Source organism: Pogona vitticeps, chromosome 11, assembly GCF_051106095.1.
Source record: "Pogona vitticeps strain Pit_001003342236 chromosome 11, PviZW2.1, whole genome shotgun sequence".
Lineage (NCBI taxonomy): Eukaryota > Metazoa > Chordata > Lepidosauria > Squamata > Agamidae > Pogona > Pogona vitticeps.
The window spans coordinates 18,582,455-18,606,829 of NC_135793.1; the positions used below are offsets into that span (position 1 = coordinate 18,582,455).

A 24,375-nucleotide genomic window follows, 5' to 3' on the forward strand; every position below is an offset into this window, starting at 1 on the left:
TATCCTCTGCCGGCCAGAATCTACCTCTGTTTAGGAAGCTATTTATAGAGCTGATGTAGCATAGTGGCTAAGAATGAGATAGCAACCCTGTGCATCTTCGCTGAGAAGTCAGGATGGGCCTCCTCTGGCCATTTGCTGTCCTTCTGCCTTCAGTTTTTCAAGCACCTTCATTTGATAAATAAATAAATAAATAAATGTTAATGTCATTGTAAGTATATACATAGTATATACCCATACAACGTTTCCTTCTGTCCCAACTCTGGGAGGGGGTAGGGGGAAAACCTTGAAGATGGAATTCAAATTCCCCATATTTGAACCCAATCAAAGTCAACCAGGGCCAGCGGTCGAAAGCACCCCCTGTTCTGCCCAACCCTGCAAAAAGAAGACATGGGGAAACGTCAGGAGCTGGAGAGGTTCAAAAGGGTGAGCGAGGAGGACCACCCCGGGGCGCGGCCGGGCCCTTCCGAGGGCGGCGGGAAGCCGGGCGGCCGCTCGCAACAATGTGTCCCAACCTTGGTCGGGCGCTGTTCCGGCTCGAGGGGGGCCCCGGCGTTGTTTCCAGCTTGTTTCCCCGCTCGTGCTCAGCCTCCACAGTACGAGGGTGTGTTCCCCCCCCAAAAAAGCCGCGTCCCTCGCCCCGAGGCTCCCCCGAACGAGGGGCCGGGCCGGCCGGGGGCGAGAGGAGCAGCAGCCGCGCGGGTGGGGGGCTGCGGGTGGGGACCGCCGCGGGCTGGAGGAATAAAAATAAACGAAATAAAGGAGCGCCCGTCTCCTCGGCTCGGAGAGAACCGCACCCTTCGGGGGCCTTGGGCGAGGGAGACGCGGGGACCGGGGCCGGGCGCGGGGGGGGGGGGGAAGAGAGAAGGCGCGCCTCGGAAGGCGACCGGCCTCCCTTCCCGGGGAGAAAGAAGCAACGCGCGCCGCCGCCTCCCGGCCCAAGGGCTGCCCTCCCGGGCGGGCGGGGACCAGCAGCGCTGTCCCCGGGACTTTCTCCTCCGGGGGCGGAAGGGAAGGGGGCGCCGGAGGAAAGGCGGGGAGGCGTCCCGGAGCGAGCCCCCCCTCCACCGGCTTCCTCCTCCGGCCTCCCGCCCGTCCCCCCCCCCAAATTGCAGCCGGGGGGACTCCCTGCCCTGCCCTGCCCTGCCTCGCCTCGGGGCCTGCCCCCCCTCGGGCCGGAGAAGGGTGGGCGAGGGGCGGGCGCTTTCCTCCAAGGGAGCGAGGAGGCCACCCCCCCCGAAAGGCGGCGGGAGGAGCCGGGCGGAGGGAATGAAGGAGGGAGGAGGACCGCGCCCGCGCCGCCGCCCCCTCCCCACCGCCTTCCCGCCCCGGCGCTTTCGGCTCTGAGCGGGCGAGCAGGCGGGCGGGCGAGCGAGGGGAGCCGGGCTGCGTCCCCGCCCCGTTTCCCTCTCAGACACACACACGCGCGCACACACCAGCACACGCCCGACCTGACCGACCGACGGACCGACCGCGCGTCCAGGCAGGCAGGCAGAGACCGAGGCGCTTGCCGCCCCCCCGCCCGCCCGCCAGTGCCGCAGTGGCCGGGCCCTTCCTGCCTGCCCGCCCGCCCGCCTGCCGCCTCCCCTCCTGCCCGCCGTGTGGAAGGCGCCGCCGCCGCCGCGTCCTCCGGGGGCCGAAGCGAGCGAGAGGCGGGAGCCCGAGCGGCGGGAACCCGGCGGCGGCGGAGGGAGGTCCATGGCGGCCACCGAGATCGCGCGCCAGGTGGTGAGTCGGGCCGGGCGGGCAGGGACGGGCGGAGGGGGGCACCGGGATGGGGGGGCCAGGGCGCGCGCGCGCGGGCGGGGGGGGGTCTCCCCGTGGAGCCCGGCCGGACCCGCGGCCAGCCTCGCCCCTTCCCCGGTGGTTTCCCGCGGCCGGGGCGAGCTGAGCGCGGGGGGGGGGGGAGAAGAGGAAGAGATGCCGGCGAGGGAGGCGGCCAACGGGGCGAGGAAGCCGAGAGGCAGCGGCTGGGATGATGAATGGATGCTGGGTGGGGACCCGGATGGCGCCTTCGGAAAGCGGACGAGGGTTTCCTCCAGGGCTCTGCCCACCCACCCCCAGCCCCCCTGGCTCTCGAATCGGACCCTCCGGGCTCCGAAGGGACGGTCTCGGCTTTTGGGGAACGGTGGGAAGGCAACGGAGCCGGGCCGGCGGAGCGGATGGGATCGGGCGGCCCGGGGGGGGGTCGGCGGCGGCGGGGATGAGGAGGGTCACGTTTGCAAATGCCGCGGCCTCGCGGACCGCCCGGGGGATCGGGCCCTCGCTTCCGACGGGCTGATTGATGGAGCGCCCTGGGTGGGAGAGAAGGCGTCGGGGGGGGGGGGCGCGACTTTCGTGGAAATCTTGGCTCCCTTTTGTTCGGAGAGGTCGCTGCCGACAGACGCAGGATGGGGGGGGGCGGCTCTGGAGCCTTTCTTGGCGATGCCTTTTGGGGATTCGTCTTTCTAGGTTAAAAAAAAGTGGGGGGAGACTAAGAGGGGCTTTGGCCTGAGCTGCCACGGGCTGGCTGAAGGGCGGCCCTGGGTTTTGGGTCGGATGTTGCATCAGGTGATGGAAGGAAGGGGGCCTTGAGGTGGCCGGAGGGATCCAGCGCTGTGGAAGACGGATCATCGGCTAATTTATTTTATTTTTTTATTTTTTGCTGAAAGAGAGGGAGGATCTGGGGAAAGTGGGTTGGCTTAATTTTACAAAACGGAGGTTTGGGGACCTGTGCTTTCCAGATGAGCTTGTTTTATTTGTATATATATTTTTTGCAGCGGTGGATTTGCAGTCAACATGGGCCGATATTAAGTACCCCTGTTTCAGGGTTGGATTGTTATAAGGGCAGATTGGTCTTCATTGTGTTTGGTGCACAGTGTCCGTTCTGCCTGCCTGCATCTCTCTCTCTCTCTGGCTCTGCATAATACAGGCTCATTTTCCTGTTCCTCTCCGGTTCTAACATCACAGGCTCCAACACAACAAAGAAGATTTTGTGGTGTGTTTCCCCCCCCCCCCCAAGAATTGGAAGGGCCTGAGCTTTTGTCTCTGCCGAAGCTTCACCAGGGTCTGGAGCTCACCTCTTCTTTGTCACGTGTGCGGTTTCTGGGCTGCTGCAATGAAGGGGAACTGCACACGGGCAGTCCGGGAGACAAGAGGGGGTCGTGCTTTCTCTTTGTGCTCCGAATGAGCTTAAACTCTTGCCCGCCGATGGATTGAATACAACTGTGAGAATGCTTGGATCGGGCATGAGAGCAGGACGAGTGTCACATACAGCATCTGCATGTTTTAACTGGATAGAAAAGCCAGCGGCTTTCTGGAGCTGGGTTGAAGCTGGTTTTCTCCCCCCCCCTCGGGTATTAATAGGTGGAGGGTGACTTTACACCACAGGTAGAACTCCTGCTTCACATTCAGAAAGTTACAGCTGACATTCCTGGCACCTTGGCTTGCGAACGGATCAGGGGAGGGGCAGGAGGTGAAACCTCAGCTTGAGATCTGGGTCGATGCAGGCAGGACTGGGCTAGAACAGAGGTGGGCAAAGTGGGGGCAAAATGCCAGACCTCTGCTTCCAGCATTCCCACAGATGATTGTATTTTCTGGTTAGGGCGAACAGGAGATGCAGTGTAGGGACATCTCGAGGGTTGCGCTGCCTTTCCTCTGGGCATTTATTAACCTTGGGCTCTCCAGATGTTTTGGGCTTGAAGTCGCAGAAGTCCTGCCCAGCATGCCCATTCTATGAGCGGAAAAGCAAAACATTTGGAGGATGATACATTGATGTCTGCTGATACAGCGTGTCTCTATTGTTCATAGGTGGTGTCACATCAAGTAGGTTTTGACTGATGACTGCCCTGCAAATTAATGACCTCCACAAGGTTCTAGCATTAACAGTCCCACTCAAGATTTGTTGCCTCCTTTATACTGCTTAATAATAACAATACAGTGGTGCCTCGCTAGACAGTTACCCCCGCATGACAGTTGTTTCGCTAGATATTGACTTTTTGCGATCGCTAATAGCAATTCACAAAACAGTGATTCCTATGGGGGAATTTCGCTGGACAATGTTTGGTCCCTGCTTCGTAAACCAATTTTCGCTAGACAACGATTTTGACAGCTCCCTCCGCGCTCGCAAAATGGGTGTTTTCGGGACCTAAGCTTCGCAAGACAGCTATTTAAACAGATGATTGGCGGTTTGCAAAGCGGCTTTCCTCTGGCCGATCTTCGCTAGACAACGACGATTCTTCCCCATTGGAATGCATTAAACAAGTTTCAATGCATTCCAATAGGGAAATGCTTTTCGCTAGACGATGATTTCGCTAAACAGCGATTTCAGTGGAACAGATTATCATCATCTAGCAAGCCACCACTGTAATGTGTCATCAAGTTGATTCTGACTCTCGGTTACCCTTTCCTGTATTTCCTGGGTATAAAGTGCTCAGAAAGGATTTGTTGCACCCTTTTTTCCTCTGGATGCTCTTGGCTTGTGTAGCTTGCTGAAGGCAACGCAGGCTGGCTGTTCTCCCAGGGAAGTGGCCACAGTGGATAACTGAATTCTCAGCCTTTGGCTCTACTGTCAGGTACCAATTCACTGAGCTATCCACTGCTATGTACCATGGCCTAAATTCAGTTGGACTTCCTAATTAAAGTAGACCTATTGAATCAGTTGTTGGAAATAAATTATACAGTCAATGTTGAGTGTAAATTAATGCGAATCCCATTAATTCAGTGCTTCTTCTATAGTTGGCACTCCCGTTTGGATGCTGGCCCAGATGCTGGGATGGAAAGAAGCATGCAAGAGGCATCTAAGATCTTCACACCCTCTTTATGGTTTCCATGAGTCATTTGATAGGTTGCTGTTGGGAGCAGAATGTTACCCTGTTTCCCTGAAAATAAGACCTAACCTGAAAATAAGCGCTAGCATGATTTTTCAGGATGCTCATAATATAAGCCCTACCCCGAAAATAAGCCCTAGTGAAGTGAAACCCTGCCCTACACCATTGTGCAGCCACCAGAGGAAGATGACATGGCTGTATTTGAATCAGTGTAGATGGTTGTACATGAAAAAATTAAAACATCCTCTGAAAATAAGCCCTAATGCACTTTTGGAGCAAAAATTAATATAAGACCCTGTCTTATTTTTTTGGAGGGGGGGGACACAAAACTTTCAGAAGTTCATTGATCAGAGGAAGGAAGGCTCTTCTTTGCTTCTGTTAAGAAGCAAAGCAGGTGGATTAAAATGTGCTGGAGGAGGAAATCAGCTGAGCAAGATGAGAATTAAAGTGTCCTTTTGCAAAAATGCATCCTTTCACCGTCATAATGGCACCTGATGTGAGCAATAATTAAGGATTGTTAGAAGAGCAAACCCCTTTAGTTGAGTTGGCTAGAATCCTTTTGTTTTGTTTTTTTAACTTAATTAGCTTTGTTAAATAAGGTACTGTTATCTCCAAAAGAGTGAGGAAAAAGACTTAAAAATTATAAGAAATCAACAAAATAGCCGTGTAATCTTTGTATAAAAGAAGTCAGGGCTGGGTAATACCTTGATGGATCACTTTGAAAAAGTGAGTTGATTTTTTTTAGTTCAGAACTCCTAATTTGCATAGGTGGTATAGAATTTGGGGGTTGGAAAGAAGCAAAATGTCCTCAAAAGTTTTTGCCCACCTCACAAACTTGCCTGTATCATTGTCTCAGAAGTAAACTGAAGGCAAAGCAGATGTGCTGTGGGCTGCCAATCCAGTGCAAAACAAGGTGTTGGGGTATTTATTAACTTACAGGCTTAAATATTTAAAGAAGATTTCAGTCGATGTACCATATGTTCCCATGTATGGGACAATACTTTTGTCTAAAACCTTTAGACTAAAAATTGAGGGTCATCTTATAGACGGAAGTAAGCTGAGGAGAGAACAAAAACAAGTGGAGGGGAAAGCAGGGATCAAAGCCATCCTGCAGCGCTTCGATCCCTTTCCCCTTACACTTGCTAAGCCCCATGTAGATTTCTTAATTTTGGATTAGAAAAGTGGGTGGCGTCTTATACACGGGGGCGTCTTATACACGGAAAAACGTAAGTCATTTATAATTTGAAAAAGGAGGAAGTCACAAGTGCTGCTTGAATCAAGAGACAGCATATAGATGCTTCACCAGATAAACAGAATAAATATCTTTAACTTCCAAGCCAATAGATTGAACCGGTTTCATGCACCTGCACTCTGCCATGAAACACTGTTTTTCCTGCTTTTTTATTTAAAACCCCCATTCCAAAGGAGAGGACTTCTGCTTGGGCTCAGTGATTCACTGCACAGAAATCAGCTCTTCTGTAGCGACCTCAGTCTCAACCATTTCTTAACACGTTCAGGCTTGGGCATGTGGTAAGGGCAGTTTTCTTTTGTGCATGACATAAACTTTTTCGTGGTGCGTTGGGGCGATACTGCTGCAAGAAGAAGGCTTAAATAATCTTTTCCAGGAATTGCCTTGTGAACCAGGGTTGTAGTTGCATAAAGAAAGAGCTTTTCTGTACTTCCTCGTTCAACTGCCTCATTAAAAAGTCTGATAGTTTTGGTTTTGGGGATTTAGAAATGTACGCCTGAAAATTGTATGTGAAATAGAGGTGGGACTTTAGCAGCATGACCCTTCCTGCTTTACTTTGGGTCTTTCTGGGACTTTGCAAGATGCAAGGGGACAGAGTGTAGGAAGCTGATTCATACCAGATCAGACCATTGGTCCATGTGGGTCAGTCCCCTGACTGCATCTGCCATCCAGAGCCTTAGGAAGCACCCCTTTCCAGCCCTACCTGAAGAGGCCAGGAATTATACCTGGAGCTCTCTACATACGAAACACATGCTCTGCTCCAGACATATGGCCCCCTGCCAAATTAGAGGTTGCCGAAACATACAGTTGATGTAGGGATATAGCAATTCAACCACAACTTTGCAGCTTAAGGGAAGGCATCAAGTGCGTTCTTCCACAGCCTGGGGAAATTTCTTTCCTTTTCTTTTTGGACTGCAACTTGTAGAAGCCCCTATGCTGGTGGGGGTTTCTTGTAGTCTAAAAAAAGGAACTTCTCCAACCTTTGAGTTCTTTGTTGTGATTGAAATTGATTGTGATCAGCAGCTAAATGAACACACTGCCTCTTCAACAAGAACCGCACCCAGCTGGACCGGTGGTTCGCATGTCATCCCTGGATCAGCAGACACTGCCTGTGAATGCCAGCTGTTCCTTGCCAGAACCATGAAAAAGGCACTTTTTCCATGCTCATGAACATCTGCTGGATGCTGCCTAGAACGTCAGGGTTGTAACAGACATGCTTAAATCTCAGTCTTCTGGTTTTAGAGGCAGCTCTTACTCATGAGGAAGGAGAGATTAGGTACTTTGCCGTTTTATGCCCTTTTGTGAAAGGTTTCAGATAATTCAAGAGTTTTCAGAAATGGCGAAACCAGATGGCATTGATGTTTCTAGGACGCAATGAGTGATGGAAAATAGATAATGGCTAGAATACCGGCTTTGGCGTTTCCCTGCTGGATGTGTAGAAATGAGGTATCTTGTCTCCTTCCTCTTAAACATAAGATATTTTCTTTACAAACTCACAAAAAAAAAAGCAGGGTTGTGGGAGGAGGAGAAATCTGGAGCATCTTGTCCTTTGCATTAAAAATAACACTGTTTGTACACTAATCTGAGCACATTGGCAGTATAACGGAAAGAGTAAAGATGTGTAATCCAGCGGGAAGGCTTGCTATTTTGCATGTTGCGCTTTCTTTTCGGCACACGTCAGGAAATGCGTCCCCATCTTTCGATGAAGGCTGGCAACATTCTAAGTGGAGAAAAAAAGGTTCTGTGCTCACATGCACGTGGTGGAGCCTTGCACCTGAGAGGAAGTGGGTTTTGAGCTCGTTAAACTTCAAATGGGCCATTGCAGGTTGCACCGCAGCTTCCTATCATTAATACCTAAGCTCTCGCCTTCCTCAAATGCACACATTATTGTTTCTTTGTTGTTGTTTTGTTTGGATTTTAGGGGGAATAGGTTACCCATGGCACATCCTTTATCCTTTTAGAAAGGTGTAGGTAAGTGTGACACATTCCCACCCAGAAGTCTTATTGGACCTTTCTATATCAGCCCAAAACGTCGCTAGCTTTTAGGGCTTTGTGGTTGTTGTGATGGTGGTTGTTACTAGCCAGCTAGGTGGTGTCTCCATGCTGCTGACTGTGGAGAAAGGGGTGCCGTCTGCTCTTCCACAACAATGTGCTCACTTTCCTACATGCAGTTCCTGCTCACCATAGGCAGTGGGTTATTGTGACTGAGATGGAACAAAGCAAACAACACCCCAAAGTGTCTTTATGGTAGTTTACCTTCCTGGTAAGGGATGTGGTGGCGCTGCGGGCTAAACCACAGAAGCCTGTGCTGCAAGGTCAGAAGACCAAGCAGTTGTAAGATCGAATCCACGCAACGGAGTGAGCGCCTGTCGCTTGTCCCAGCTCCCGCCAACCTAGCGGTTCGAAAGCATGCAAATGCAAGTAGATAAATAGGGACCACCTCGGTGGGAAGGTAACAGCATTCCGTGTCTAAGTCGCACTGGCCATGTGACCACGGAAGATTGTCCTTGGACAAAACGCTGGCTTTATGGCTTGGAAACGGGGATGAGCACCGCCCCCTAGAGTCGAACACGACCGGACAAAAACATTGTCAAGGGGAACCTTTACCTTTACCTTCTTGGTACCAGGTTTGTACCCACTCTACAAGCAGGATGTCTCCAAGGGCCGACTAGATTCATCATTCTTGAAGCAAGCAGTTATTTTTAAACGGCTTTTAAGAAATAATTGCAGTCAAAGGCAAACCAGTCTGGACCCGTCCACCTTTCTCCGGCCACTCTTGATCAGGGACCCCCGCCCCACCAGCCCTCTGCCTGTAATTTATTCCAGAAAAGCCGTTTGTGTACTTGTCATTGGCATCGTATCCAGGTGGGCTCTAAACCTCTTGAAGAACAAGAAGCATGTTGGACTCTATAAACAAGAGGCGCCCTGTTCAGCAAGAAGAGGAATAGGTTCTGTGTATTTTGAGGTTTCTTACCTTTTTTCTGGTTGTAAACAGCTGGGCTTTGTGAAGAACGGTTGACCGTGGTCATCGTTGGTCTTCCAAAGGGGTTTGCCCAGTGTCTGGCCCACTATTTCTGGGTTTCACATTCTCAAGACTCTGGCGTTCATGTGAACTCAATGGGAAAACTGCTGCCTTAGAGGGAAGGTGGGAAGGTGGCCAGGTTGCCAGTGGAGCCCCTGAATCTTAGGGGTTCATCTCTTAAAACGTCTGCCTTCGCTCCGTTTCTCTACACCGTGGTGCAAGGGCACAGAGTTGCCTCTTGGCGGTGCTCCCAAGATCGAAGCACAGCAAGGTATTAACTTTCTCAGTGGGAGCTTCTATAATTGGACTGCTGTAATTGGATGTATTTTCCAGTAAGTGCACCTTGGAGTTCACCCCCTAGAGAGGAATGGAGGCAACAAGGCGTCCGTCCTTCCTAATTTCCCCCCACCCCATCCCATAAGAGGACTGCAAGCCCCCCTTCCCCCCCGCTCTTTTTCAAGTGGTTCAGATGGTCTTCTTGAAAAGAAAAAAGAACACAAAAAATACCAAAGGAGGTGGGTTGAAAGTCAAGGACTGCCCTTCCCCTAAATAGGTGACCCCTCTCTTATATTTGCTTCAGCCCTAAAGAGGGAACATGTTTTTCCCTGTTTCTTGCCACAGCTGTACAGTGCAGTTCAGCATCTCAAAAGTCACCCGTGAGTTTGAAAATCGGCAGCAAACAGGAAAATCACTTTAGTTCAAACAATGTTTTAAAAGCTAATTTTTTAAAAAAGAGGAACCCCTTGATAGAGAGCTCAAGCAAAAAAAAAAAAAAAAGAGGAGGTGTGTTTTATGGATGTAAGGGGTGGCAATAGGAGAATTAAACACCTCTCTGTTGTGCCTGAATGTTTTCTGATGCACTGGTTTGAATTGACACTTAAAAATGTAACAGAGTTCCTTTAGTTTTGCTTTTCTGTATCTTTCTTTGCTCAACGGCTACATCTTCTGACTGCATCCCAAGGATTCTCCATTTGCAAGCTCCAGTTAATGACTGGGGAAGCTGGTGGTTGGGACAGAAGGCACAGTAACCAATGGTGAGCAAAGCAAAGGTCGGTATTCATGCACAAACACATACAGGCAGGTACATTCACAAAAACACACAGGCCAGCTGGCCAGCAAGGAAGCAAACCAACATGCACACGTACACAAATACAGTCGTGCCCCACTTAAAGATTACCCCGTATAACGACGAATCCACTTCACGACGATGTTTTTGCGATCACAATTGCGATCGCAAAATGATGTTTTACGAAGATCAAAACAGCCGATCGTTGGGTTTTCAAAATGGCCACCGGCTGCTCAAAATGGCTCCCCGTTGTTTTTAGGAGGCATTTTTCGCAAGACAGGCACCCGAAAATGGCCACCGTATGGAGGATCTTCGCTGGACGAGCAGGTATTCAGCCCATTGGAACGCATTGAACGGTTTTCAGTGCATTTCAATGGGCTTTTTTATTTCGCTTGATGACGTTTTTGCTCTACAGCAATTTCGCTGGAACAAATTAACGTCGTCAAGCAAGGCATCACTGTACAGACACCTTCTGCCTCTGCCATGGAGTCAGATATACTGGAATGGTAAGGTTAGGTAGAGATAAGTACCCTACCTGCCTGCCATTAAGACAAGCAGTGCCACACTTGTCTGAATAGACGAGCTATCATTAGTTTACATCAAGCCAAACCTGGAGCCTTATTCTCCAGCTGTTGGCTTTAGATGACCCAGGTTAGCTGTAGCTCTCCTTGAAAGTATGGCCGTTTGGGAGCAGGAGCTTTATCGGGCCTTGAAAGGAAGACCAAGTGGCTTGGTTATTTAGAACTGCATTCCTCTACCAAATATGTGTCTGCATATTTGAAATGCATGAAGGCAGTGGACGTGGTAGAGCTGCTGGAAGAAGAGAGCTAAGCAAAAGGCACACAATAGGACTGATGGGGGGCGAGATAAAAGTCCAATTTACAGCTGGAGCCTACTTTTTACAATTTGGCATGTACATATTCAAACATATTAAAATCACCCTTCATCCATACGGCTGCGAGGGTGGTGTACAAGTAGAGCTAAATCCATAAAACAATTAAGGTCATAACATCTGAAGAGAGGAAGGCAGCAGCAGGGCCATAGAACAGATGAAGTTAGCTAATTTTAAAATGCCTTGGAAGATAAAGAGTTGAGCTCACACCAGAACCACTATAATGTTGGCACCAGCTGCGGCTTTCATGGGCACAATCAGGGTGCCACAACTAATAAAGCTCCCTCTGTTCTCCATATGTAGAATATACTAGGTGTTTCATAGGATCCTTCTTGATTCTCTTAACACTGGGGCAGGGTGGCATTTGCTAATTCAGATATATGGGTCCAAAGCCATTTAGCGCTCTGAAGGGTGAGCAGCAACATCCTTGAATTTGCTTCAGAGGTAGACAGGCTTCACAGCAAACCTTGGGAAAAGCTGCACAGGAGAAGCTAAACTTTCATTGGAATGTGCCACTTCAAAATATAGTTTGGGGCTTTGCGTAATTGAATGTTCCTTCACATAAATGCAAAAAGACATACAATCCTAAACATACCAAACTTACATCTCAGTAGAAAGCAGGGTTACAATCTCCACGTGTCGGAGTGAGCTCCCGTCGCTTGTCCTGGCTTCTGCCAACCTAGCTGTTCGAAAGCATGTAAAAATGTGAGTAGATAAATAGGTACCACTACGGTGGGAAGGTAACGGCGTGTCTAGTTGCACTGGCCACGTGACCACGGTAACTGTCTACGGACAAACGCTGGCTCTACGGCTTGGAAATGGGGATGAGCACCGTACCCTAGAGTTGGACACAACTGGACTAAATGTCAAGGGGAACCTTTATCTTTTACCTAAGCACTGGAAGAGAGATGCAGTAAATGGTGTATTTGAGCACACTTAAACAAGAGTCCTGCTCATATTCACCTGGGAGTAAGTGCCCACTGAACACTGAGGACTTAATTCTACATGGACATGTGCCAGATTGTATTAACAGAAAGCTGTGTTCAGGTTTCATGGAATGTTTGCCTTACAGAACATTCTGTTAACTTCCATGTTAAGATTTAAAGCAGTCTGGCTATGACACAGAACTTGCGATTGTAAAAATTATTTGTGGTTCTAAGAATTTGCTCCTGGTCTAAACAGGTAAAAGACTGTAGGATCTCTGAGAACAGCTGCTTACTTTTTCTGACCTTGTGTGTTTGGTGCCATCGGCGGTTAGTTAGTTATTTTAAAGGCCAACATTTCTGCATCAAGGTATTAAGTCCTTCCTGTGGTCTTCCCGGAGGCATCTGGCTGACCCCAGTGGGAAGACACATGGGGAGCTAGAGACATTCCTAGTGTGACTTCGTTGGGTTGCTTTGATGGCTTCATGTTGATTATGAAGATGGTGGTCATAGGAGTTGCAGTCTAAAAAAGCTGGGAGCTGTACATATTCTTAGAATCGGAAGAGGGGATGAAAATTGACAGTGGTCAGAAATCCTGTTCTGGTTGTACAAGGCAGGTGTTTTAGGCTGTTAAACTTTGCACAAAGGCCTTACAACTGAGTTGAAAGCTGAGTCCTGGCTTCTGGAGATCTCAGACAGCACCAATAGAGAAAACCCTATTTTTGGGAGAGACAGCGGGCATCTGATGAGGCCAAGGGCACAAAAGCAACCTTGGGGTGGAAATGTTCGTTTTTTCTACCGTCCTCTAAGCTGATGAAGTAATAATGTTTATAGAGGTTCCCAATCTTAGTTAGCTTTTAAATTGTGCCATAACACAATCACACAATCACAGCTTTTGTTATGGGCTGTTGCTGTTGGTTCTGTCCCTTAGGCAACTTTTTAAAAACCTTTTTACACATCCAATGCTTGTGTGTGTGTGTGTGTGTGTGTGTGTGTGTGTGTGTGTGTGTGTGTGTGTGTGTGTGTGTGTGTGTGTGTGTGTGTGTGTGTGTGTGTGTGTAAGCCCTTGGGTGTGTCTCGTCTCTCAAAATGGTCTATATCAAAATTACTAACAGTTATAAATGGTTGTGGGCGTTGCTCCTGTTATTGTAAACATTATTTTGAGAGTGCGAAAGAACCTTGCAGCTCATAATTACCACATTACAGTTACCTTTGCTTCACAATAAAGAATAAGAAGAATAAAGTTTAGAAAGCCTGTTTGGGAAGTCAAGACAGGGGAAAAAAATATACGTAAATGGCACATTTTCTTTGGAAAGGAGAATTTTTCAAAAGGCTCTCGGAAGAGAATGCTAAATTCTGCAGACATAATTCTGACACATATTTCTTTCCAAACCCAGGGAGAAGGCTGCCGTGCGGTTCCTCTTTCTGGCCATGTTGGATTTGACAGCTTGCCCGACCAGCTGGTTAATAAATCAGTTAGCCATGGTTTCGCTTTCAACATCCTGTGTGTGGGTGAGTTCTTCCTTTTCCCCCCCTCCCCATTTCTATTTCTATTTCTGGATAATTCTTTCAGGGAAGAGGGCCTGTTTATATCCCGCTGAGCATCCCATTTAAGTAAACAGGACTAACAAAGTCCCCCTTTCTCTGGAAGACTCATTCTGGGCCATCATCCGACCCAGTTTTCCAACAGATACATAAGACTCTTTGGGTGGTCTGAAGAGGTTAAGATGGAAAGAGCTCTCTGAACCGTTCTGCTGGTCCTGAGTGAGGACTGGAAGCAAAGTGGGCGAGCCTGTCAGCCCTTAGGAAGATTATCTGAGCTATGCGGTGCTGCCCTTGCCGAGCTTTTTCTTGAGAAACGACCTGGGCGCTAGCTGTGGGGGTCGGAAAGAAAACAAACCTGGTTTCTCTTCAGGCGTGTTGCAGTTTTTGTGAACTGGGTGTGTTTTGTTTAAAGTCAATTTGTGGAGACCAGAGGAGGGTGAGCACAGGAGCAGTGGCCTCTAATTTTTTGCTTTCTCAGTTTTCTAGTTTTCTGTTTGGTTTGGGGTTGGGGCCATTTCCAAAAAAACTTTTGTGGAAACTTTTACACATTTTTGTTTCTGTGCAGTCCTTATGCATGCATTTTTAACATAGTTATGCTCGATACATAAAACAGATAGATTTATCTCCTCATGTTCTTTGAAGGGGAATTCAAAGTGTGTGTTTTAAAAAAAATCAGAATTAGGAATATTTAAAATAAGGATGGGCAATATACAGCAGCCCCACACATACAGTGATTCCTTGCAAGACAAATGCCTCGCGCAATGAAAAACTCGCAAGATGAAAATGTTTTGCGATTTTTTTGGGTGACTCACAAGACAAATTTTTCTATGCCCATGCTTTGCAAGATGAATAGGAATGCATTAATTAAATTTCAATGTATTCCTATGGGAAACCGTCCTTCGCAAAAGATGAATTTTTTGCAATATGAAATGACTAGCGGAACGAATTATTTTCGTCTTGCGAGGCATCACTGTATATGGAAAGCTCATGCACCCCCACACTCTGGCTGTTCTAAACTTTTTTAAAAATAGGCTCAAAAAGTACCAGGTTCCCTCTGGAGGGTAACTTTGCCATTTTGATGAGGTGTCTCGAATCCCTGCTCCCAAAGAGTTTTTAAATTTTCAATAATTTTTTTTTGGGGGGGCACTAAAAGTGCATTGTTGTGGGTTTTTATAAAAAATAAAAAGAATGTAAGAAAATGTTTTGGGTGATGGGATCATAAGTGCAACCCTCTGGGATGCAGGCATGGGTGTGTGTGCAGCCCCGAGGGCTTCTGGAGATTGCCCACCCCTCCTTTCAAATAATAATTTCCACTCTTTGTATGCACAACATTCTTGATCAACAGACATCAACAACATGTGAAAACAACAGTTAACCACAAATTCTAGGAATGTTTGCTACAATATTTTTCTCTAAAAGGTCCTTCAGATATTGACCTTCACGTAAAGGCAAAGAGAGACATAATTCTACGTGAGAAAACTAACATATCAGGAAGAAATGGGGTTAGAATCTCCACTCTTGACTTTCAGTTGTCTGACAATCTACGGACATTAAATGTGGTTTCACAGCCTGTCTGATCTCTGTGGGCAAAACTCAACAATAAAGTCATTTCAACAACCAGAAATTCTGTTTCTGGGCTCCCCCACAAACACCTGCTTGGCCACTGTGTGAATCACAGATTGGATCGGATAGACTTTTGGTCTGATCCAGTATGGCTCCTCTTGTGGGGTAAATGATTAAACATATAGAGGTAGACAATGACCAGGATTTTTTTGGGGGGGGGGAAGGGTCAAGATTGCAGTCATCTTTTGAGTTAATTAATTATAATTATTGCAACTATTCCCTGGCTACTGTTAGCACTCCTGGATAAAATAATACTGTATTTATTTTCCCCCATATGAGATAACAGTGGTTTGGAGGGGAGAGTTTAAATGGCAAAACATTTTTGAGCAGTGTTGGTTGTACTGAACAAAGTCCAGGCGTCTCATGATGAGTTTTCTGTACCACGTCTGCTGTGCCCAGTTTTAACTGTGCGTTGTGCATTATCTTTGGATGTCAGAAAGCAGCCTTGTCTTCGTGACTGCCTTTGAAGGCTGCTGGTACCTTCTCAGACGCTGCCCCAGTTTCGCGATGACAGTCATGGGTGATGGCAGGTCCTCTGGAAGGAAAACTGTGTGATACAGGAAGACATGCCTCCTATCGGTGACTCCCCCTTGCCACTCTGAATAGCTGGTGTCAGAGAGATTCAATGTTAAAACACATTGGCAAGATTCTTTTTCGTTCTTTCTTTTTTAAAAGATTGCCTTAAAGATACCACCCGATCAGAGAAACCATAGAGTCGGGCTTTAATTGCAGCCAAACGAGGTGGTAGCATGCGTTTTGCCCTTTCAGACCACTGATTTAAGATCTCCAGTCACCTCTGTTGGGAAGTTGTTGAGACACAATGCAATAAAGTGGTTCAGATATCGGGCTGTTGGCTCATTGGCTGTTGGGTATACAAATTCAGGGCCTGAATGTTCAAGTTCCTATTTAGCCAGAAAAACACATGGACTGACTCTGAGTCAGCCTCTCTCTTATTCTCGCTCTCAGTCTGACTTGCCTCACAGGATTATTGCAAAAGTAATGCAGGGAAGAGGAGTCATCTCTGTAGTCGAGCGGCCACTCCGAGGGAGGCCAAGAAATCTATGAGAAATAAGGCCTTTTTTGTGGTGGCACCTTTACTCTAGAACCAGCTCCCGGTGGAGCTGTGCCTGGCCCCCTCCCTCCCAACATTTAAGAGGCTTCTAAAAACATTGTTGCTTAGAAGAAACCCTCTATGACATCCCTGTCTGATTTTCTGTCTGATTTTAGATTTTTTCCACCTTATCTGATAACTGATTCTCAGCCTCTTGCACTATGTTTTATAGTCTCTTGATTTTATTTATATAGGACCCCCTATTGTTGCAGTTTTGTTTTATTTTGCTGTAAACTGCCTAGAATATGGTGCTGAATTAGACAGACAGACAGACAGACAGACAGACAGACAGACAGACAGACAGACAGACAGACAGACAGACAGACAGACAGACAGACAGACAGACAGACAGATAGATAGATAGATAGATAGATAGATAGATAGATAGATAGATAGATAGATAGATAGATAGATAGATAGATAGATAGATAGATAGATAGATAGATAGATAGATAGATAGATAACTGATGGTGCAACTGGGGGTTGAGCAACCTTGATGTCCTAATGGACTCTGCTCCAGTGCTTCCAAACTCTGCTGAAATGGTCACAAATTTGAGATGGTTGTCTTTTGAAAGGGCAGGCCCTAGCTGTGGTGTTTCCTGCCTGGAGGTATTCTGGCCTCTAACCTTCTAGGATCGTCTGTGTAAGAAGCAGCACTACGAGTTGAGCCTACAAGCCGAGAGATAGCTGGAACAGCTGCGTGTGAACGGGTTCTACCCAGAGCCCTCCTGTGTCAGGAAGTAAGCTGTTCTGTACTTAACCTCAGCTTCAGCTTCTGAACCACACAGAATGGGGTGCAGCTTCTTGTGGTTGCAGAAGTCGGGTTGACATTTGCAAACACAACGCCATTTGATGTGCCACAGCCTGCAGTTTGCACATCAGATGAGGCGGAAATGCACGTCGTTCATTGTTGCACCGGCTGCCAGAACTTCTAGATGTAGCCACTGGGCCCTAGGAACATATAAACCCTGGAAAACATGACTGCTAAAGTCAAATTTTGCTTCCCTGTTTGTTGTTGGAGAGTTGTATGACCTGGTGGCTGTCAAGTTGGGAGCGTGGGGCACAGGAAGGTGATTTTTTTTTTAACTGATTCAGAGGATAGGGTTCTAAGCCACCCTTCCCCAACCTGGTGCAGTCTGGATAATTGGGTCCCATGCCCATCAGTTTCAGCCAGCATAGCTGGTAGCCAGGGATGAGGAGGGGTGCAGCCTTAAATGTGCACAGCGACCCAGGTTGTGAACCGTAGCACGCCAGGGTTTCAAGCAGAGTTTTGCATAGAAGGTGCCAGGAACTGAACTGGGGAACTCCTTCCCTTCGTCTCCTCACTTATACTTGCTGGGCTGGTGGAAGATTTGCAAGGGCCTCCCCAGCAGCTGCTCCCAGGATTTGGACACCCCCCCCCAATTTCCTCAAGGAAGGCTAGCCTGGCCCTTTGCTGGCAACGGATGACTCCCCCAGCCCCCCAAATTCAGGTGACCTTTCCATAGTCAACAGGTTTGCTGCTGAGGAAAGGGCTTGTGATGCATAGGGTGCTGTGCTTGTTTATTCGTGCCCTTTAAAATTACATTTAATTTAGTGGTATTTAAATTTATTTAATCGGCACTTGACACTATAAGCAGACATATGGAGTTGAGTAGTTTGCTGGAATTTTGGAGGTTCTCTGAAGCCCATTGTAGACATAACACTTAAAGGTGTCTCAGGCACAGCCAAAGTTAACTGTTTTCTCTGAAAACACCCGGCAGCATTTGAGTGTTGCATACAAAAACGGGGTACAATAGCGTGCTACACGAATCATTGTTTGTGCTCAGTAGTCTGTCTGCACTCAACACGCCCTCGCTTAGGGTGCGGCTACACCAGTGGCAAAGAATGAACTACTGTTGGCCGCCTTGGAATGGCCGGGCTTGATTAGAACGATCTAATCAAGCATGACAGTTTACATAGAAATGGATCCTGCCAGTATTGTGATTTAGCTTAATAACTGAGCCACATCAGGATACAGTGGTGCCTCGCTAGACAGTTACCCCCGCATGACAGTTTTTTTCGCTAGACATTGGCTTTTTGCGATCGCTATAGCGATTCCCAAAACAGTGATTCCTATGGGGGAATTTCGCTGGACAATGTTTGGTCCCTGCTTCACAAACAATTTTTTGCTAGACAACAATTTTGACAGCTCCCTCCGTGCTCACAAAACGGGTGTTTTCGGGACCTAAGCTTTGCAAGGCAGCTATTTAAACAGCTGATCGGCGGTTCTCAAAGCAGCTTTTCTATGGCCGATCTTCACTAGACAATGACGATTCTTCCCCATTGGAATGCATTAAACAGGTTTCAATGCATTCCAATGGAGAAATGCTTTTCGCTAGACAATGATTTCGCTAAACAGCGATTTCAGTAGAACAGATTTATTTCCCTGGCAAATAAATAAATAAAGACAAATAAATAAATAAAATTTAAAAAAACCACACTCTCACATGCATTGTGTAGCCACCTTTCAAAAAACCGATTTAAAACATGCTAAACGTGATTGAAATACAGATTCCCCCCCCCCGGCCCGTCTAACTGTGCTCTCAGTCAAGAATCACTTTGGCTCAGCCTAACCTATGGAGGTTTATTGTGGGGGGGAGGTTACATGGGAGATGGGATAAAGAGCCCCATCCACCTTTTCAGCTCCCTGGAATATACATGAAATAAATAAATCGCTTTAACTAGGGGTACCTTCACAAATGTTTTCTTTCTTTCCTCTCTCCTTCCTTGAGATGACTACATCAGCTTTCACATTCTTTAAAAACTGCCTTTTTGTCTGTCTTCAGGCCTCATTACCCAATTGTGCTTATTTCAGAGAGATGATTTCCGCGAGGGATGCCTTCGGCTAACCAAATCAGTTATTCTGATTTCTGAGGACGGGCCACCTTGGTACCATTATCCAAAGTGAAGTGCTTGTAAGCTAGAATGAGGTGCTTTTTGCCTGCTTATCACAACTCAGCCTGATAGGCACAAAACATTGGCCCTTAGCTTTTATTTTCCTGTTCTGGTTTTTTTGGGGGGGGGGGGCGCTGGGAAAGGGCTCCCTGCTCTTGGCAAGCTGTGAAAGACAGCGTGTTCGGAACTCAGCCCCCTCTCCTGTCAGGAAGCATGGCCTGGGCGCCGATCCAAGGTGGAGCTGCCCTCAGACCAGGGATTGGTCGGAAATGTTCAATCCAAGGAAACGCTCTTAAACCGGAAGGCAATAAATCCACACGCTTCCCTTCCAGACAGCTGATTCTGTCTTGTGTCCCTTGTTGAGGAAGGCCCAGCTTCTGGGTTTTGTTCCAGGAAATCTGTAGCTCATTAAATAGCTGTTAACACTTCTTGGCACTAAGCCAGGTGATAGCCAGTGTCTTTATCAAAACTGCTAAAAAGGGGTACACGAAATTCTGAATCTCACAGAACTCTTCTTTAGGCTTGGTATCAAAGCATAAAAAGTGGAAGACTCTTTATATATATATTATATATTATATATATGTATATAAAGTTTATATATATAAACTTAATTCTCTTAGATTTCTCTCAACCGGAATTCCTAGAGATGCTTTGGACTAAAAAACTCCTGTCATGTTTGACCACTGGTCATGTGTTCTGGGGCTGGTGGACGTTGTAATCTATAAAATATCTTCAGGGTTATCAATTTGAGGAAGGTGGCTTAGATTGTATCTGCTACAGATTGCTACAGATTGTCATATATTTTAGTGGCTGGAATCCTGATGTGCAGTGGTGATGATGTGATCAATTAAATATGAATCATCACTGATTAAAAGTAATTTTGGGGTGCATGCAGTTTGTACACAATGCAGCCAAGCCATGTGCGCCCACGAATTGCTGGAGGAAGACTTTAATTAGCTGTTCGTTGCTGCTGCTTCTGATGTAAACTCTATTGCATAGGCTGAGCTGTGCAAGAGGATTTCAACCAAAATGTTGTAAACACTTCTGAGTGTCCTCAGACATAACAACGAAAGTAAGAAATAAATGCCCTATAGTAGTAATAAATGCAACGAAAAGAAATCAGAAAGGTAATGTGTTCAACCGATACAGCTATCATGTGAAAAAACGATGGATTCAAAGCCTCTAGGTGTCCCATTTCAAAAATTAATTTGCCCTTCTTCAAGTCTTTCAACATACACACACACACAAAAGTTTGACAGGTTCCTTGTGGCAAAATTCAGCACCTGCCCTGTCATCATTTTTCAGATTACCCATTGTGTGAAGCTCAGCTGGGCCTCTGTTGTGGATGTTCAAGATTCTTCCCCTTCTTTCCTAGAAGCCGGTAGTTTGCTGATAGGAACAGCTTCTTCAGAACTTAGGTTTTTTTAATCTTAAAAAAACCTCCAGCTATGTGCTTTCACAGCCATAACAACTTAACTCTTCTCAAGTGGTGGACCTCTGAATACAAGATGCTGAGGACTAGTGGCATGGGAGGTCTGTTGGCTTCAAGCCTTCCTGGGGATTCTATCTGCTGGCCTCATTTGATAAAGAGGGAGCCAGTGATGCAGGCTTGGTGATGATGGTCTTAATTAATGTTTGTGCACAAGAGAGCTATTCTGTCCTCTTGTAGTGTCCAGAGTAATTGTTTGCTATAGAAATATTTACACCCCTTGATCATAGCACTGATGTGGCAAAGCATTTGATAAAGCAAATTCCCTGCAGGAGTATAAGCTTTAATTCACAGCATGCCAGTCTGTTTTAGTCTCTTGATCTTGGCTCCTTTTTACCCTGATTATTCCGTCAGAGCTTCTCTCTCTCTTTCTCTCTCTCCCTCACTCTCCTTTTTTTACATGCTCCCACCCCCCTGCCAGCAAGCAGTATTAACCTTGCCATATATAAATCTGTGCCTGCTTCCGGGTAGTTGCCTGGCATCCCTTCAAATGTTGCTGCCACCCGTTTGTCTTTTCTAATCCACTCTGCGTGCAGCGTTATTTGGCAACTGTTCCTCCGGAGCACCACAGGATTATCAAAGATAGATTATTGTGTTGTTATTATAATGTATGCACTGCAGCCTTTTTGGAATCCCTGGGGGGGGGGGGGAGAGAAACATGATAGCCTTGTAAAAAGGCCATCCATGCCTTCTGCTGCTAACTCGGGTTCATTTGCCTGTGAATATGGGCTTAGCATTCTAAGGATTATGGGGGGAATTCTGAAAGATGTGTATATTTGCATGTACAGTTGTTGGGATTGGTTTCTGGGGCAGACGCTGGGTGTGTGTGGGATGAGTTGTCACTCTGGTGCAGGTTGGTGGGGGCTGTTCAGACTGGGGAATTCTGAGATGTCCATAAAAGTAACTTTTCCAAGCTTTGATTCCCTACTCCAGTGGTTTTAAACCTTGGTTCCCCAGATGTTCTTGGACTGCAACTCCCAGAAGCTTTCACCATTAGCTGTGTTGGCAAAGGCCTTCCGGGAGTTACAGCCCAAGAAGTCTTGGGACCTAAGGTTGGGAACCACTGCCTAACCCCAATATGGGTGGTAATTGTACAGTCGTAAAAAAAAAAGTTTGACTTTTTATAAGGTTAAGACTGAATGTACGTTTGCTTAAGTCAACATCTGGACAGCTTGAGCCTAGCGCATCTGAGACAGGACAAGAATGTGATCTGACACACTTTGATGCGAAAGGACTCACCAATCCAGTATTCATCTTGCAGTATGCCATGTCCCTCCAACCAGCCTTGAAGATGGATTAACTCTGCAGGCTTTTCGCTGACAGCGGGAGCTCTCTTTGGTGTTACATCTTCCACCCATTGTCACAATCTGAATATCAGTCGTATCTGATGTTCCTCTGTATGTGCATGAGAGAAAGAGATGATGTAGATGCCTGGGAATACTTGTGTGTCCTTCACGATACCTACACCAGACGGAATTCCATAACCCCTTCGCTTTCTGGTGACAACTAAATAAAAATAAAGAGTAAAAACAGACAAAAATGTGGCACCACTTTAAGACTTTTATCATTCTTAAGGTGAGCTTCTGTGGACAAGTCCACTTCATCAGATGGAAGCTCTTTATTTTCATTTTGTTTGCACAGGCTAACACAGCTGCCTCTTCTACAACTTAGCTTTCTCGTTTGCATGCCAAAGGTTTTCAGTCCCTGGCATCTCAAGTTAAAAAGGACCCAGGCAGCAAGCGATGGGTAGAGAGGAATGCTACCTGAAACCTTGGCATGCTGCTGTTAGTCAGACTAGACTTGCACTGTTGCTAAGTCCAATGAGAGGGTGACCCGGTATACAGTACCTCTATTCCTTAGTCATTATCAGAGGCTGGGCGATTCACCGACAGTAGTTTGGTGAGTGGTAAACAAAGGCTCCCTTCTTGAGAGGAAAGCGATGACAAACCTAGACAGCATCTTAAAAAGTAGAGACATTACCTTGCCGACAAAAGTCCACATAGTCAAAGCTATGGTTTTTCCAGTAGTGATGTATGGAAGTGAGAGCTGGACCATAAAGAAAGCTGATCGCCGAAGAATTGCTGCTTTTGAATTGTGGTGCTGGAGGAGACTCTTTAGAGTCCCCTGGACTGCAAGGAGGATAAACCTATCCATTGCAAAGGAAATCAATCCTGAGTACCCACTGGAAGGACAGATCCTGAAGCTGGGGCTCCAATACTCTGTCCATCTCATGAGAAGAGAAGACTCCCTGGAAAAGACCCTGATGTTGTGAAGAGGAGAAGGGGATGACAGAGGATGAGATGGATGGACAGTGTCATCGAAGCAACCAACACGAATTTGGTACCAAACTCCGGGATGCAGTGGAAGAAAGGACAGCCTGGCATGCTCTCATCCCTGTGGTCACGAAGAGTCGGACACAACTTAACGACTAAACAACAACAACAAACAAAGACAAAATCTTCATTCCAGTGATACTCTTTCATGGAGCACACCCTTCATAGTAATGTCTGCAATGTTTGTTTGACTGTTTAGGTAATTGCCATCACCAGTTTATTATCCCAGGATTTTGCTGAAATGGTTTTTAGAATCTTTTACAGTGTTGCTTAGGTTTGTTGGGTCATATGTAACTAATAGTCGTTGTTTTGTAAGGATATATAAACAAGGTGATATAAACAAATAAATGTTTCTTTTTCTTTTATTACATTTTATTACATTAATTTTCTCTTCAGAATAAGCAAACGGATATATTTGGTAAACAAAATCTCGTGTGTGTGTGTGTGTGTGTGTGTGTGTTTGTGTGGTTTAGGAACAGGCTGGCAGGCTTTCTGTACTGTAATGGCTTGGGTTTCGCTGCCTCCCCCCCCCCCCCGCCGAAGGCAAATGCTTTCCTGTTCTGTGATGCAGGGAAAGTGTGTCAGTGCATTAATGTGCAATCAGAAAAAGAAATAGCACAGTGTAAGGACAAATTGGTTTGCACTAAGTTGATGTTGCTCCATTTGACCACACAAATAGGATGGTGAGTTAGGTTGCTTCTCTGTCCAAATTCCCTTTTTTAAAAAAAAGCTTGTAAAGTAGAGGTATTGCTATTTGTGCACTTTTCTGCACAAAGACGCGGTTCTCTCCCCTAAGTGTTTGCACATAGTTTCCTGGCACTTAGCCTGAAAACAAGATTGTTCTTCTGTCCTAACCTTGATTACAGTTGATGGCCCTTATTTGCAAGCAAGTTCAAAAGAAACTAGCCCACATTCATTAGCCAGCCTGCTTCTGTGTACTTTTTGAAAATTACCAGCAATGTTTCTTATGCTTCAGTATGTGTCCCATTGCTTTTGGAGTTGTAGCTGGCAGGAAGCTGATGTGCAGGTCTTGGCAAAGGATTTTGGCTTATGCCCTCTCTTGTGGGTTTTAGTTAAGCTTAGTTTTTTTTTTTAATACTTTTTTCCACAAGGGCTTTAATGTGTCCCATGTTTTCTCTACCATTCAGTTGATTTTAACGGCTTTGTCTTGTATTCTTTGTGGTTTTTACTGTATTTGTATTGATATTTAAGATTGTCTTGCGACTTTTGTAGGGCTAAAAGACAGAGGCAGACATGAATGAATAGACCATTTTAAAGTGAATTTAATTGGAAAATCTTTATAGTCTATCATGATTCATTTTTATTTTTGACAAGTTTTTAGAAACAACCTTGAGCCAGCCATTCTGTTCTGTCATGTGTTTTAATTCAGCCTAAAAGTTT

General features: G+C 46.5%; 1 protein-coding gene across 6 annotated transcripts in view; it reads left to right on the top strand.

Annotated features, from left to right (window-relative positions):
* The first annotated feature begins 364 nt into the window (after positions 1 to 364).
* Positions 365 to 24,375, top strand: part of SEPTIN6 (septin 6) — a 54,742-nt gene continuing 30,731 nt past the window's right edge. For 4 of the 6 annotated variants that reach the window (XM_078380581.1, XM_078380583.1, XM_078380580.1 and 1 more), the window contains exons 1-2: positions 373 to 423; positions 13,355 to 13,469. In XM_078380581.1, coding sequence (XP_078236707.1) covers positions 388 to 423; positions 13,355 to 13,469 — 151 coding nt within the window. In that variant the 5' untranslated portion in view covers positions 373 to 387. Of the gene's footprint in view, positions 424 to 1,387; positions 1,726 to 13,354; positions 13,470 to 24,375 lie in introns of those variants that run through there. The other 2 variants (XM_078380579.1, XM_072981319.2) reach the window with 2 other exon arrangements.